Genomic DNA, 17,157 nt, shown 5'->3' with positions numbered 1-17,157 from the left:
CACTGCAAAAGCTTTTAATGATTTTATCCATATTATTCAGTAGCTCTCATTTTTCCCAAAAACTATTTCTTACCCATATCAGCAACTTCCTATGGGATTTTTGAATGAAATTGTAACTAAAACTTTAGGATTATTAACATATTATATATAAATAGAATTTGAATATTAGGGGAAAAGAGTTGAATTTTGGTGATATTAAAAGTATACCTTTCCAAATTAATTACTTTTTTGATAAGGTGACATGGCTTTCATAAATTTGTTTTAGTTTTATTTTATCTTTAATAGTAGAGTTGGGAGAAAATAGGGTATATACAATTTACCCATGTAAATAAACCTTTTTTTTTTTTTTCCAGATAATTTTAGTAAGTAGGATACTTTGGCAGTTTGGGGCATAATTAAGGAATTACAGTCAAATTGGATTTTAAGGATCACCTAATATACATTAGCCTTGAGATTTCTATTTGCCATTTATTGATTATGTTGGGGATCCCCAAGACCATCCTCAGAGGTGGTGATTCACCTGAAGGACTTAGAGGACTTAATATATAGCTGTACTCATGGCAAACATTTATTACAGTGAAAACACATATAAAACAAAATCAGCAAAGGGAAAGACACGTGGGATGAAGTTCATAAAAAAAACCACACACGAGTTTCCGAGAGTTCTCACAGAGGTTCCACCTAATTCCTCCAATAATGAATTGTGACAACATGTGAAATGTTGTCTAAAGGAAAAGCGTGACACTTGGTGCCCAGGGTTTTTGTTGGGGGCTAGTTACATAGGTCTCCCCTGCCTTACACTTACCAAGATTCCAGACTCCCAGAAGGAAAGTAGATGTTCAACATAAACTGCATTGTTAGCACAAACAATTTAGACACAATAAGCCTACCTTATCAGGGAATAGTGGGAGCCCTCTTGAAATCCAACTTCCCAAATGGTCAACTGAGGGCCAACCGAGGGCCAACCTTGCAAGTGGTCCTTTCTAAGAAGAGCAGTCTAAAGTGTGCTGTGTTAAACTCTTTTCTACACAACGATGATAGTATTTCATACATTTTGGAAGTGGTCGTTAATGTAGTCACCTCAGAGGAACTTGGTCTCAAAGGAGGATTTGTCAGAGAACCATATATAAAAATAGGCTCTCTAAGGAACACGTGTTGCCCTTTAGTTGAATTTTTAAGAAATTTTTCATTTGAATGCTCCACATTCAGACTTTCATACTTTTAAGATCAAGAATTTTATTTTGAATTGTAAGACAAGTTTTGTGCTACATTTAGTACCACTTCTGAAGATACTATTAATAATGTGGAAAGATGCCTTTGGCATTTTTACTGTTGATTCTTGCACAAGATGAGTACTTTAAGAATTTTTGCATTTTAAATTTTTTAATTCTATACTTCTGATAGTCAAGGTGTATGCGTGCTGGTCAGGAAAATATCATTTGACATAAGTATGCCAGTTTTGGAAAAAATGGTAGTAATAATTTTAAGTACCCTTTTTCTTCTTGACTAATAAAGTTGAAACAAAGACTTAAGCCTGTATTTCTTTGTTAAATTTAAAACAAAAATAGATACTTTACTTTCTTTATCCTTGTTACAAGATATGTTTCACTTTACTATTGAGCAATGTGTTGGGTATGAGGCTATTATAATCAACATTTAAGAGATTAATTATATTTAAATTCTACCTGGAAGTTCATATTCTTTATGAAATTTAATGGTATAAAAATGTAAGTTTGCTTTGAAATAGTGCATCTACACTAATTTCTTCAAGAACTTACAGGTTTTAGAAATTTAGGCAGCACTTTATGAAAAAAATGTAGAAGTTTAAAATATAGATAATTTATAATGAAGTGATCCTATTTCAGAAAAAGTATTTAAATTGTAAATTATGATTGTCTATCATTGTTATCTTAAATTATACCCCTTCTATATAATTTGGTTTTATTTGCAGGTCCTAATCTACCCATGGCTACAGTTGATATAAAAAATCCAGAAATCACAACAAATAGATTTTATGGTCCACAAGTCAACAACATCTCCCATACCAAAGAAAAGAAGAAAGGAAAAGCTAAAAAGAAGAGATTAACCAAGGCAGATATAGGAACACCAAGCAATTTCCAGTAAGACAGTTCTTTTGTTGTTCTTATCTTCACTTTTGATTTATTCATTGCTGTTCTTGATTTTTAACTTATTAGAAAATTTTCTTTTCTTTTCGGGAGGGTGTGTACATTCATCACTTGGATACCATCTTAACTATGCACTTTATTGGCTTTTTTTTTTTTTAAGGCAGCTGCTCAGTAGACGTTCTTGGAATCTTACAGTTTATTTACTTTTTCAACTATGAGAAAAGAAAAATTAGATAAAGTTGTTTCTTCAACTAATTATTGCACATAAAAATGATTTCTCACTTTGCTCTAAAAATAGCATTTAGAAATTGTTTACAGATACTGCCTAGGGGCAGTAAAACCCTTTGGTATTTATATAACATATTTCAAGCATTTTCATATGCATTATTTTATTAGCTCATGAAACCCCTATCCCGTCATATATATAATGCTTGGACTCTTATGGTAATTTGACAATTAAGGAAATAGATGCTCAGAGAGATTGTACAAAATTTTTAAGTTTCAGTTAGTAGCAGAGTCGGGGCTAGAATCCTGTTCTTCTGACTCCTTGTACATAGTTTTTATCACAATATGGTTATGTCTGTGAGAACTGTTAGTTCAGGCCAAAATTTCAAAGCCAAATGTAGATTGGATTTCATATATATTGTGTTTATAATGCCCTTTATGCATTTTGTTTTTCTATTTTTTTTCTATTTTCTACTTTAGGCACATTGGACATGTTGGTTGGGATCCAAATACAGGCTTTGATGTAAGTATGTTTTCAAGTCATATACGTTATAACTCTGTGGAAATGTATTGGCGTATTTTAGATTTTTATTTTTTTTATCATTTTTGTGGTTTCTAGTGTCTATTTGAATGTGCTTGTGTTTTATGTATGTATACGACTGAGGTTTAAAACCATATTATTGTTCTGTCATTCATGGCTAAGTCTCTGAAGACATAGACTAAGGTTTTGTGTACCTTGGCTTTATACACTGTATAAATAAAATCCTTGTGCTTTGAAAGCCAAGAGAAGAAAATCATTTCTACCAAGTGATAATTTCAGGGGAATGTATACCAAATTACTAGAAAGTAGTATAATCAAATTCTGAATATTCAGTTGTTGAATTCTCTAGATCTTTATATTCTCCTGTTCTTTTTGGCAGTTTTGCCGTTGTTTTATAGCACTGTGAAACTGCTGGCGAAAATTAATCAGCGTTTGGATACATTATTTTAAAGAGATACTACTTGTGATTGGAGTAAAAAATCTTTTTGGTTATTTTTGTTATAGCTACAGTGTTAACCCTACAAACATACTGAGCACCTCTTTGTGCTGGGCATTGTGCAAGGTGCTTGGGATTACAGGAAGATCCTTGTTCTCAGATTTTCAAATTAATTTACTTTTTTTGTGTTTATTCCTGATTTTTACATACTTACTTAGGACAGGGTAGAATAAATGAGCATTGGAGATGTCTGAATCATGAATAGGCTAATAGAAATCTAAATGAGATGCCCTCTTTTTGAAGGCAGGGAACGAAAAGGAACAATAAGAAAATAGGGAATCTATCCAGTTTTTTTTAAATAAAATATTTGAGTTAGCATATAAGTAATATAAGCATGTTAAAAGTTTAGGCAAAATAATTTCAGAAGGACACAGATGAGACTTAAAATTATGTTTTTTTTTTTAATTGGGATATATTTTTATAGTTAGCAGTTACTTTCTTTTGTAGCTGAATAATTTGGATCCAGAATTGAAGAATCTTTTCGATATGTGTGGAATCTCAGAGGCACAACTTAAAGACAGAGAAACATCAAAAGTTATATATGACTTTATTGAAAAAACAGGAGGTGTTGAAGCTGTTAAAAATGAACTGCGAAGGCAAGGTAACTTTTATCTCTATTCAGCATTCTGTTTTGTTTTAATCTTTTGAGGTCAGTTTCATGGAAAGCAGTTACATTCATACATGTGAACCCTTCCTTCAGCAGAATGTTGAAGTTTATGGACAACTAATGTGGCCCATCACACTATGTCTTAACATTATTTTATTATAACTAAAAAGCTTTACAAGGTTTTATTAAGTCTTTATTCATAAAAATCCATACAAAATCTTCCAGCTATTCTATTTTAAAGTAAAAACTTATAGTTGCCTAAATGTTTTACTTAAGGAATCCTATAAACCAGATTTTATTGTAATTCAGAAGTAGTAATTTAAATATAATCACTTTTTAATTAGTAATACATGCATTTTCAGAATGTAAATAATGTAAACTTTCTATTTTGAAATACAAATCCTTTTTCTTGGATAAAGTATAAAATTTTCTTTTGTACCTGAGAGCACAATTTATAACCTTTTAAGATTTGATATTTATTTTAAAGGACCTCGTATTTCAGTTTTGTCTTAATAATTATCACAGTAAAATGCAGATAAAATACTCTAAATTTTCCAATATAACAGTCATCTCTTTGCTACCTTATTAGGACTGCTTTCTTTTCTTCTTGCTGGCTTTTGCATACGGATAATATTGTAGTTAAGCAAAAGCTCTGGTTAAAACATTCTTCTGAAGAACTTAACTATCATTTTAAATTAGGCATTTGGTTTACTTATGGCTTTTTTATTGCCAGTGTTCATTTAAACTTTGATTGATAGATTGACTTATATAGTTCATAAACATTATTATGCCAGTACTGGTCTCAGGATATTTAGATGTAAAGGATTCTCATGCCTCAGCCACCCAAGTAACTGAGATTACAGGCATGCACCACTACACCCTGCTAATTTTTATATTTTTAATAGAAATGGGGTTTTCCCATGTCAGCCAGGTTGGTCTCAAACTCTTGGCCTCAAGTGATCCTCCCGCTTTGGCCTCCCAAAGTGCTGGGATTACAGGCATGAGCCACCATGCTCAGCCAAGTTTATTTTTCTGTTATATCTTACATTTTCACTGATGTAGAATAAGACTGCTAATATCATGACTACTAGAATAATAGTAATTTTTGTTGATAACTTTAATTTTGCAGTGTATAGAAATTCTCAGTTAATTTCTTAGTACCAAGTTCATGTCTCTGGAATAAGTAATTGAGCATTTCAATGAAGCAACCAGCCTCCCATAATGCCATTACTAGAATTGCAGGTAATTTTTAGAGATACAGACATTATACTATAAAAGTACAAATGTGAATTAAATGACAAAGTCTTACATTTTGAAAGAAAAGCATTATATTTGGGCCTTAGTGCAGATTAATATGAATGAATTATATTAAGCTATGCTACACTATAATTCTGAATGTGAATTGATTTTATTTAAAAAAAACAAGTGTACTTGATTCTTTTTTAAAGAGGGAAGGTATTTGTTTTTATTAAAATGTAAAATAATGCTAATTAACAAAATGTTTAATTTCATTGATATATTTTGTTATTATTTTGTAAAGTAGAAAATGTTTATTCCCCTTACTTTCAGAACTGGTACTAATTCCTAAAAAGTAAACTATTCTGTTTTAGCTCATATTTTTTTAAGAACCAATAAGAAAGTGATCTTTAGGCTGACAATTCTCAAAAAAAATTGTGAGATATCATCTGTGCTCAGGTATCTTTGTAAAATAAAATGCAAAGATGAGACCCTTTTTTGATATTATTTGATTTTTATACATGTTAAAATGAATTACTTTTCAATATGATGTTTATGAGAAGAAAAAAGCATGCCTTTTTTTCTGTTTGCATTTCAGCACCACCACCTCCACCACCATCAAGGGGAGGGCCACCTCCTCCTCCTCCCCCTCCACACAACTCAGGTCCTCCTCCTCCTCCTGCCAGGGGAAGAGGCGCTCCTCCCCCACCACCTTCAAGAGCTCCCACAGCTGCACCTCCACCACCGCCTCCTTCCAGGCCAAGTGTAGCAGTCCCTCCACCACCACCAAATAGGATGTACCCTCCTCCACCTCCAGCCCTTCCCTCCTCAGCACCTTCAGGGCCTCCACCACCACCTCCATCTGTGTTGGGGGTAGGGCCAGTGGCACCACCCCCACCACCTCCACCTCCACCTCCACCTGGGCCACCGCCCCCCGCTGGCCTGCCTTCTGATGGGGACCATCAGGTTCCAACTACTGCAGGAAACAAAGCAGCTCTTTTAGATCAAATTAGAGAGGGTGCTCAGCTAAAAAAAGTGGAGCAGAACAGTCGGCCAGTGTCCTGCTCTGGACGAGATGCACTGTTAGACCAGATACGACAGGGTATCCAACTAAAGTCTGTAAGTAAGCTTTTTTTTTTTTTTTTTTCATTTTAGATCCTCTATCATAATGGAATTTTAAAGTAATTTATTGAAAGACATTTTTGAAAAGTGTATTCTTTTTTTTCTCTTGCTAATTCATTCTTAACCCTATAAATTTAAAAATACTTTTACATGCAATGATATGCACAAATTTTTAATTCAGCTTTGATACATCTCTATAGCCATGTAACCCATATCTCTATATCCAAATGTAGGGTATTTCTATCACCCCAGAAGGTTTTCTCATACCTCTTCCCAGTTAATTTTTCCATAAACAATCACTGATCTAATCACCATAGATTAGTTTTACCTATTCTAGAACTTCATATGAATGGAATTTTACAGGATGTTTGCAATTCATTGTTCTAGACTTTGCTTTCAAATAAAAGGTACTTTAAAGAAAAATCCTTATTAAGCTATGAGAATTAAAAATAGCCCTACTTGAAACCAATTGCGATCACCTTAGGAAATCTAAACTGGTAGCTTTATGAAAATTAAATCATGTTCCAAAGTTTTCACGTTCTAAAATTTAGATTAGTAGAGAATCAGACAAAAAAATTGAAAGAGTTGTAATAGAATTTCTGACAGTGATGGCAAATATATTTAGGATTATCTGATTTGGGTGAGGTAATCATTTAATCTTACAGGTCATTTAATCTTCTAGAGTTCAGCAAACATTTTTCTGTAAAGGATCAGGTAGTAAAATTTTAGGCTTATATAGGCAATATGGCCTCTTGTGACCACTTAGCTTTGCTGTTTTACCACAGAAGCACCACAGACAATACATAAATGAATGGACATTCTTGTGTTCTATAAAACTGTATTTGGACACTGAAATTTGAATTTTGTATAACTTTCACATATCAAAAATACTCTTATTTTCTTTCAGCCATTTAAAAATGTAAAAATCAAGCTTAGTTTTTAGATAGTTTAAAAAAAAAATCCAAGAACAGGCCAGATTTGGCCCATGAGCCCTAGTTTGCTGACTCCTATCCTAGAACCTAACCTGTCTACATTTACATACTAATTTTGGAGCCTTTTATAACATGTTCTCCAGGACTTCAGGCAGGTCATGGATGATACAGTTTTTCTGTGAAGTAAATGGAGATGACAGAGGATGTTTTAATTGATAATTATTTCCCAGTATAGGAATTAAAGTAACTTTCTAGATCTCAGAAACTGTCTAAAAGGAGAGTAATAGATAGGAAGCACAACTAATTGAATGAAAACATGTAAACGTTAGCATAGATTTAAGAAGACTCTGATCTTTAAAATATATCTAGGTCTTTACATGTATTCAGGATGACACTTAAACCTATGAACAATCATCTCTGTTCTCTTTCCCCATTTAGATCAGACTAAAGGCCTGTCAAGAGCAGTTGAAGAACTTTAAAGAGTGGTTAGTGGGGAGAATTAATGTCAAAATGACCACAGCCCAGCTTTTACCTTGGAATTTCTGCTAGTTCCTGTGTCATTCTCATTCCCGTAACTCTCACTCCTAACCCACCTTTTTGTTTTCCCTTTTCTATTTCCTTTTCACAAACCAACTTTTGTTTCTTTCTCTCATTTAGCTATAATAAGGTGATTTTAAATTTTTAATGAATAAAGTTGTATCCTCATTTATTTTAAAAAGTTTTAAGAGTTAAATTTGTTTACTTTCTGCATAACTTTCTCCCATGCCAACGCTCCGTTTCTTTCCATATTTTCTATTCTAAGTGTTGGATGGGGGCCATTTTTATCCTAAATAATCACTTTCCTTTTGATTGCATTTATTGCAATCATGGAGTGCATAATCAGTGAACTATTGGCATGTTATACATGTAATCTGAGTTTGTTGTTTTTCTAAAAAAACCATTTTGTGGTTGAAATTTCTATGTCTATGTTTCTTTAAATTTTTTGAGTAAATCATCAATTTATTCTGTGATGAATATGATTAACATAAAACCATAGATTAAAGAGCTAGTAGGAGGTATTAAATACTCACATATATTTTTGAATTCCATGGTTTCAGTACCTCAAATAGTACCTTGTTCAAGTAAGCACTTCAAAAAATGTGTTTGATGAGAGTGTGCTCACTTCTGCTTTGTGCTCTCTGCTTTACATTATCACATTGCTTAAAGGTAGTCTAAATGTCCCTACCGCTGTTGTACCTCCTTGAGAGCCTTGTGCAGAAATACAAAGCTCTGAAACTCTGTTATCTTTCTTCATTTGTGATACTTCTATACTGGAAATAGTTAATACATAATGTTTAAAGCCAAAATACTAAGGAATGAATCTATATCTTAGGGGGAACCACTTTGAATTTTTTTAAAAAAGGTGTTTACTCCAGAAAGAACAAGGAGTATTAGAAGAAGAATTGTACAGATCAAAATGGAAAGTTTGTCTTAATAAAATAATTGTCTTTGGGAAATGATTAAGAATTTCAAAAATATATATTATATATATGTATGTATTAAAACATAGGTAATTATTTAGTACAGCTGTGCTGTTTCATCTTTAATTATAATTTTTTTTTTTTTTCCTGAATGCACTTTAGCACAGATGGAATTACTTCAGTTAGGGATTGTTACTTGCCTAGTGAGGCAGGTACATTTTGAAAGTTGCTCAACTCAATCTCCTTAAAAAGAAATTATATACTATGAGAAAAGAGGTTCATTTTGAAGGTATAAATATAACATAAAGGTGTAAAGCTGAATTTTTGTAGGCAAATAAGTTTCTACCTTTGTTTTTCAGTATCTTCAGTGTGCTTCCCACATAACAACTCTGGAGTCTAAATATTACCCTCTGTTTATAACATGAAGTCCCTTGATAATAGCTTTAAAGTTGATCATCTAAGTCTGTGTGTGCTGGAATAAACAGAAGTAACCCAGCAAGTATTATTCAGGAGAGGGTTTGTTATCTGAACATAAACATAGATTTGGAAATGTATTGTTGGCTTATACATGAAGATGGGAAGGAAATATTTTTGAATAATATCTTTAAGGCAGCAGTTTGTTTCTTGTTAATTGAATCTTGTCCTGCACTTGCCAGTTTGATACCTTTTTTGTCTTTTACAGTAAGAAGTGATTCTAAGAAAGTAGGACTTTCTGGAGACAAAGATTCTTTGCTAAGGATTTATTACTGAGTTTTGCTAACTTTCTTTTCCAAGGTGTCTGATGGCCAAGAGTCTACACCACCAACACCTGCACCCACTTCAGGAATTGTGGGTGCATTAATGGAAGTGATGCAGAAAAGGAGCAAAGCCATTCATTCTTCAGGTAGAGAGAGAGAGAGAGAGAGAGTGTGTGTGTGCGTGTGTGTTTAATAAATCTGAATGTTTGACGTTCTGTTATTTTTATGACTGTCTTTGCTAGCTTTCTCTCTGCTAATTGAGTAACTCCTGATGTGGGCTCTAGGGTATATTTTAAAAAGTTGTCACGTCTGTGACTAGTCTCTCTGAGACTTAACAAATGCAACACCACCACAGCCATAGCCATAAATTGAAAGAACAGCTTTGGGAATATTGACAGTTTTGTTTCCTATATCAGGAAATGCTAATAGACTACCTAGCAAACAACCTTTAAACAAAGCTTGAGATTTTTAGATCTTATTCCTGTAACATTACTGTGACATAAACAATTCACGGCCGGGTACGGTGACTCACACATGTAATCCCAGCACTTTGGGAGGCCGAGGCGGGTGGATCACCTGAGGTCGGGAGTTCGAGACCAGCCTGGCCAACATGGAGAAACTCCATCTCTACTAAAAATACAAAAAAATTAGCCGGCGTGGTGGCGCATGCCTGTAATTCCAGCTACTTGCGAGGCTGAGGCAGGAGAATTGCTTGAACCTGGGAGGCAGAGGTTGTGGTGAGCCAAGATCGCACCATTGCACTCCAACCTGGGCCACAAGAGCAAAACTTTGTCTCAAAAATAAAATAAATAAATAATAAAAATAAAAATAAATTGGGCCATTTACCTCATCTGTGAGGATTAGGGCTAAGAATTTAAGTAATTTTTACTGTTTCTAGAGTTTGCTAAAGAATACTAACTTTTTTTAAACCTTTCTTTTTCATTTTCTAAAAGGTTGATTTGAACAAACCAGTACCTATTCTGAGGTGATTATTAAACATATACATACCACCATATAAATGAATATTGCTTTAAAGAAAGAACAAGAATGTGAGTTTTGCTGATTGGAGTAGTTGAGGTTTGCTAAATAGCTTTTCCAACATGATGTGCTAGAATCAGATCTTTCTTCTTATTAGATTTATTTAATCTCTGTGAGCCTCAGTTTCTTGTTTGTTACATTCAGAGAACTCACGAAGCATATAGATGTGAGAATTAAATAGTATGTCACTAATCAGCAGATTGCCTAGCACATAGTAGGTGCCCAATAAATGTTACCTTCCTTTTGTTTCTCTGTAAGGATGTGCATGTTTTAAGATCCTTGAGCAATGTTTGTTTTCCTTAAATAGGCATATTTGTACCTACCCTCCATTACAGAGATAGAGGTAAATATTTATTGTGGAATAATAATAAAATTTTAACAAAAAAAAGAAAAGTCCCTGCCTTCATTGACATGCATTAGGTCTAATGAGAGAGAGAGAGAGACAAGCAATAAACAAAGCAAACTAGAAAAACATATAGTATGTTAAATGGTGACATGAACTAAGGACAAAAGTCTAACAGAAAAGGGAAATAGGAGCAGACTGTTGAGAGAGAGGTTCATTTTGAAATGATAAAGGACGATAAGCGACAATAAAGCCTAACTGAGGTGACATTTGAGAAAAGACCAGCAGTTCAGGAAGTGAACCATGTAGAAACTAGGGAAAGTGTATCCGATGAAAAGAACAGAAAATGTAAAGTCTGTGAGGTTGAGAAACAATGAGGAGATCAGGGAGCTTGCAAGGGAGGGAGGGAAAGAATAGTAAGGGATGAAATACAAGAAGTAGTATGAGGCCAGTGGTAAGGCTTTGGAGACCCCTGAAAGTGCACTATCTTTTATTCTGAATGTGATGGGAAGCCATTGGAGGGTTTTTAGCAGAGGTGTAGTAATGATCCAAGCAAGAGGTGATGGAGGCTTGAACCAGGTTTATAGCACCAATGAGAAGTGGTTAAATATTAGTTATATTTTGAATGTGGAGATCACTGGGTTTGATGATGGTTTGAAAGTGAAGGTTGAAGAAAAAGAAGAGTGCAAGATGACTCTTGCACAGTTGTTCAAGGTTTTTTTTTTTTTTTTTTTTGAGACGGAGTCTCGATCTGTCACCCAGGCTGGAGTGCAGTGGCACAATCTCGGCTCACTGCAAGCTCCGCCTCCCGGGTTCATGCCATTCTCCTGCCTCAGCCTCTCCAAGTAGCTGGGACTACAGGCGCCCGCCACCACGCCCGGCTAATTTTTTGTATTTTTTGTAGACACGGGGTTTCACCGTGGTCTCGATCTCCTGACCTCGTGATCCGCCCGCCTCGGCCTCCCAAAGTGCTGGGATTACAAGCGTGAGCCACCACGCCCAGCCTGTTCAAGGTTTTTGACTTGAACAACTGGAAAGGGGAAAGACTTAGGAAGAAAAAGTTTGAGAGGGAAGATTAGGAGTTTGGTTTTACATATTAAATTTGAGATACCTATTCAACTATAGATGTGGAGTAGGCATTTGGTTATGAGTCTGGAAGTCAGGAGAGGTCTGAATTGTTAAATTGCATGTCAATAGGATATACATAGACACATGGTAAAGTTATGGTTATGTCTATGGTATAGTCTTCTTTAGCAAATTCTAAAAACAATGAAAATTACCTAAATTCTTAGCCCTAATCCTCACAGATGAGGTAAACTGCCTGAATTTTTTATGTCATAGTGATGTCACAGGAATGAGATCTAAAAGTTTCAAGCTTTGTTTAGAGGTTATTTGCTAGGAAGAGATAAAGAAAGGTCTTCATTCATTCATAAAGAAATGTAAGGCTTCTGTGAACTACATGATTCTGAAAAAGCATGTATTCTATGCTGGTATCTGTGAGTTCTGCTAAATATTTCCCTACAATAAGTGTTTTTTTTTAAATAATATATAATAGTCATGCTAATATAATGAAAATATAGGTTGGTTTTTACTTATTTTCAGACCCATTTATTTTAACTATTAGTATTTCTGTGGTCGTACCTGATGATGGAATTATTAGCTACTTCTTCCTCTTCACCATAGATACTGATAAGTTTCTGTCTTTTGTCACTCTGCAATGCCAGCATAGTCAGGTGTCTTTGATGCTTTTCATCCAGGTAAATTTTGTGAAGCATGTGTAGCAAAATCTGGTAGCAAATTATTTCCCTTGCTAGAAAAGTAAACAGAAATTAACAAGACTCAATTGAACTTTCCAAATAAATTCTGTGACAATTTAGAGCTGACCATCAGACTTAAATAAATAAATAATAAATAATTATTGTTTTAAAAGTAACAACTTAATTTAGGGCTAAGAGAAGATAACATTGCCTCTCTTGGGCTTCTGTTAATTTTCAAGTTCTAATACTAGAGCTCCAGTACTTCTTCAAATACTACCTTCACACAATCAATTTTACATGAGAAAAATAGAAGAAAAAGATTGTTCTGTGTTCTGTACATGTAACCCACACATATGTCACGTAGTCGTACTGGCTCTTTATCATTATCAAGTACAATTACTCATCTGCTGTCCCACTTTATATACTTGGCCTTCATGGGTCCTATATATATATTTATATACATATTTATATGTATTTATATATTTATATATAGGTATATGTGTTTATGTTTACATATAGGTATATATATTTATACATATTTTATATATAGGTATATAAAGAGGTTAAATATGGAAAGTCAGTATAATATAGAAGTATGCTTATAAAATCTGATGACATCTAAATATTCCTTCAACAAATATTTATTGAACAGCTGATGTGTAGTGCTGTTTTGGTGTTGAGGATACAGTGAAAAATAATATAGGCAAGATCCCTGCTGTCATGGAGCTTAATAGATAAAGTACAATAATTTTAGATATTAGCAAGTGATATGAGGAAAATAAAATGGGATAGGCAGTTACTGATTATGGGGAAGGGCTATACTTTACATATGATGATCAGGAAAGGCCTCTCTGAGGAAGCAGTTTTTAAATGGTTTCTGAATGATGAAAAGATTCAGTTTAACAGAAGAAATAGCTACTGCAGAAGTTCTAAAGCCAGAATAAGATTGGTAAGTTTAAGGGACAGAAAGGAGACCATCTTACTAGAGAGAGTGACTTGAAGGGAGAGTACATTATGAGAAAAGTTTGGGGAGAGAGAGAGACAATAACTGGGCAAATCATGTAAGTCTTGTGGAGGGAGGTAACATCAGATTTCATTCAAATAGCAGTGGTAGCTGCAGGAGGACTTTAAGAAGGGTAGCAACATATTTTTTAAACTTGGAATTTAAATAATATCACTCCATTTGCTCTGAGTCAAATAGACTCTAGAGTTGCAATAATCCAAGCAGGATGTGATGGTGGTGTGGAGAGTAGCAGTGAAAGAGGTGAAAAAGAGCAGGCTTGGTAATTGGATCGTGAAAAAGGAGGAAGTAATAATAATTTCTAGGTTTTTGGCCTGATTATGTGACAGGATGGTGATGCCATTTATTGAGATGGAGCAGCAGACCAGGATGGAGCAGGAAAAGAAGACGGGAAGGAAATAAAAGTTAGAAGTTTTGAGTTTGAGAATCCATATGAAGAGTACAAGAAGGCAGTTGGATTTGTGACAGAAAGGTCAACCCAGATGTGATTTTATACATTAACAGGTTGAAATTTGTCACATAGATATTAAGGAACTAGAACCATTGTCTTCTGAGCCCTGTTTTAATCTTTAGTTTACTATCATACTCTATAAATATATTTCTTTAGATTCACTTTAAACTGTTTTAGTAACTAGATTCTTCTGGGAGTCACATTATCTGTGTTTCAGGAGTTAAATAATTGGAGAAACCACCCAAGAATTATGTAATGTCATTTTATTTATACATATGTTTTAATTGTCTTGATGATTTTCTTGTAGATGAAGATGAAGATGAAGATGATGATGAAGATTTTGAGGATGATGATGAGTGGGAAGACTGATCTATATATTATATATATATATTTTTAAGGTGAAATACTAAACACTACTTTCTGTCTGTGGATTCTGTAAAATTATCATGTAAATGTTCTACCAATTTGCTGTATATTTTTGTTGCCTTTTTTGCTTTTTTTTAATCTGTGCAATACCTCATTTAATCTGTAAAGGTTTGTCGTAATCCTCTACAAAGCTACTCCCTGTTATTGTGTGCAAGTTTACACCAGGATGCTCACTTGATTTGTGAATATTTTTCATTCCATCAACAAGGGAGTTTAAATACTATATGTGAGACTGACAAAAACCTTAATGTAATTTACTTATAATGCCAGAAGGAAAACACTATTTTCATACCCTACTTTTTCTGTACCTAAATTTTCTTAAAAAGAAATCTAGTATAGCACTACATTCTTTTTTAAGTGATGCAAACCTTAGTTTCTTTAGCCCCTTTATTTTGAATACAATGCTACATATGAATGTTGAAGCTGATACATTGCACAGTTCTGTAGACATCACTACACCCGATGCAGTTTCTCAAATTTTAGCAATATGCTCTACATAAAATCACTACAGAGATACTAGTGGGGAAGACGAGTAACACACCTCTTACAGAAATACTGCCTGTTATTGGTATAGCAGTGGTATTTGCAGACTGGGATCATAAGGAGCCCTTACATACTTGTTATTCACTGAGGTTATTTTTATGCTGTAGCAAATGTGACAGGCTCTTTTTAGCAAAACTTTTGAAAATTTTTTTGGTATTACTCTGGAACAAAATTTAAGTTGGAGTTTCGGGGATTTAGGGAGTAGTTTTCATTCTATATGAACTGAAGTAATATTATGGTAACTCCAATATTTGGTTAAAAAAACTATACAAATCAGAATAGTACTAAAATACTGTAGAATTTTAGGATTTTTATTTTGCACTTTGTGTGGATTGAGGTGTTCTGAAATACCAACCATAAAAATGTAATCGAGTTGGCAAAGGTATGCGCTGAGACACGGAACCGAACATGCATTGATTTGGATAACTTTTGAGGGTTTTTGTCAAGTAGCATGTGAAGGGTTACATTTTTTTTAAAAGATTGGTGGTCCCAATGTCAAATTTCTTGGAACACATAACTGAATGATAGATTTTTTTTTTTTAAAGATAAAACTTTACAACCTGCACATTTGTTATGCATACTAAATGGTGTGTTAAAATTAGGGTTTCTTTGCCTCTCTACAGTACACTAATCTGCCTAAAGGTGGTTGTTTCATATTTATAATGCTAATTATCATACCTACCTACTTTAAATTTTAGGTAGAAAATTATCTGATTTAAATACAGACATATTTTTCTCACATTGAGTCATATGCATAATGTAGTTCCAAATGTATTTCATTACTATAGTCACAATATCCAACTAAAAATTACGCTATCTAGAATTGTACCGACCAAAATCTCGTATTGGCAGATCTTGACAGGCTGGACCTGCAAGATGTGGCTTGAATTTAACCATTTATTACATAATCTCTAGTGATCATGCATCTAGTTATCATAAGAAATAATTTAAAAGGTTTTGTTGCTGAAAGCAGTAAGTGGTGCAGTAAAATACTTAAGTTATTCAAAGAATGTTATCTTTCTTGCAAGAGTAATTTAAGCACATGAGAAAGAGTCTAGACTTTTTGTTTCTTGCAACAACAGTGCCCTCTGCTGCTAGAAACCTTTTTCTACTTACTATCATTTTTACTGTGGCTTGAGCTCAGTCAATCTGGTGCAGATGAGGCTGGACAACTACTAACCAATAAAATCAGGAGTTTGTACAAAAGTTAAATGGGACATTATAATTATTTTAAGTAATGTTAATTGAAAAATTTTTTTCTTTTTGACAATATAAAAATTTTTAATTTCCTAGAAATGTCTTCAAGGTAATGCCAATTTGAGATCCCTCTTAACTTTTGGCCAAGAAATTCTAGATTTTCCAGCTGACTTTGGTATAATATATATTTATCAGGAACTTCTCTCAGCAGAGAGTACCCATTCTTCGAGTTCAAAGCACAATTTTAACCATGTAAAATGGATATATAATTTGCCAAACGTAATTGGTTTATTCTTTTTTTCTTAAAGAAAAAAAGACATTGGTTGTTGTTGCAAAAAGTCTAAATTACTATTTGTTGAAAAACAGCAGCTGTGGAGTTCAGTCCAGGCATGAAGACGAAATCTGCTTTACCAAGTAAGGTGTAAGGTTGCATGTTTCAGTCCTCTACCATCCTGCACCGTGAGCAGCACTATACCTGTGCGTTGTCTGAAAGCCTTCCGTATATTCTCCAGCTAAGTGGTCGTCTGGTAGCCTTTGCATTTAACAAACTAGCATGAGGCTTTTTATATCTAAATGCTACGTGATAGACAATTTCAGCTAGCCACATATTGTATGTATGAGATTCATAAAGACTTTCAATCATTTCATTTTCAAACAACTGAAATTTTGTTTAGTATGTGAATTCTTTTTTTGAAATGTATAGTGAATAGGATGTTGCACTGGTGGCAATTCATCATGGAGCATAATAAAATTAATTTGACCCAAATAGTATAAAATAATGTGTTTCATTTGTTTATTGTTAAGAGTAAAATAGGTTTAAAATTTTTAAACTGTCTAGGGAAGGGCACAGAGCGATCAATGTTAATGGTTGATGTTTTCAGCAGACTGCATGCCCTGAG

General features: G+C 33.8%; 1 protein-coding gene across 5 annotated transcripts in view; it reads left to right on the top strand.

Moving 5' to 3' along the window:
• Positions 1-17,157, top strand: part of WASL (WASP like actin nucleation promoting factor) — a 75,064-nt gene that overhangs the window by 51,414 nt on the left and 6,493 nt on the right. For 3 of the 5 annotated variants that reach the window (XR_010121594.1, XR_010121595.1, XM_063642183.1), the window contains exons 6-11: positions 1,952-2,120; positions 2,832-2,874; positions 3,836-3,989; positions 5,830-6,350; positions 9,520-9,628; positions 14,400-14,490. Coding sequence is in view for 3 of the 5 variants with exons in the window: in XM_063642183.1 (XP_063498253.1) it covers positions 1,952-2,120; positions 2,832-2,874; positions 3,836-3,989; positions 5,830-6,350; positions 9,520-9,628; positions 14,400-14,461 (1,058 nt within the window). In the remaining 2 variants the exon portion in view is untranslated. Of the gene's footprint in view, positions 1-1,951; positions 2,121-2,831; positions 2,875-3,835; positions 3,990-5,829; positions 6,351-7,723; positions 8,786-9,519; positions 9,629-14,399; positions 14,491-17,157 lie in introns of those variants that run through there. The other 2 variants (XM_055283850.2, XM_063642184.1) reach the window with 2 other exon arrangements.

This window comes from Symphalangus syndactylus, chromosome 6, assembly GCF_028878055.3.
Source record: "Symphalangus syndactylus isolate Jambi chromosome 6, NHGRI_mSymSyn1-v2.1_pri, whole genome shotgun sequence".
NCBI classification, from domain to species: Eukaryota; Metazoa; Chordata; class Mammalia; order Primates; family Hylobatidae; genus Symphalangus; species Symphalangus syndactylus.
This window is presented reverse-complemented; position numbering and strand designations above follow the sequence as displayed.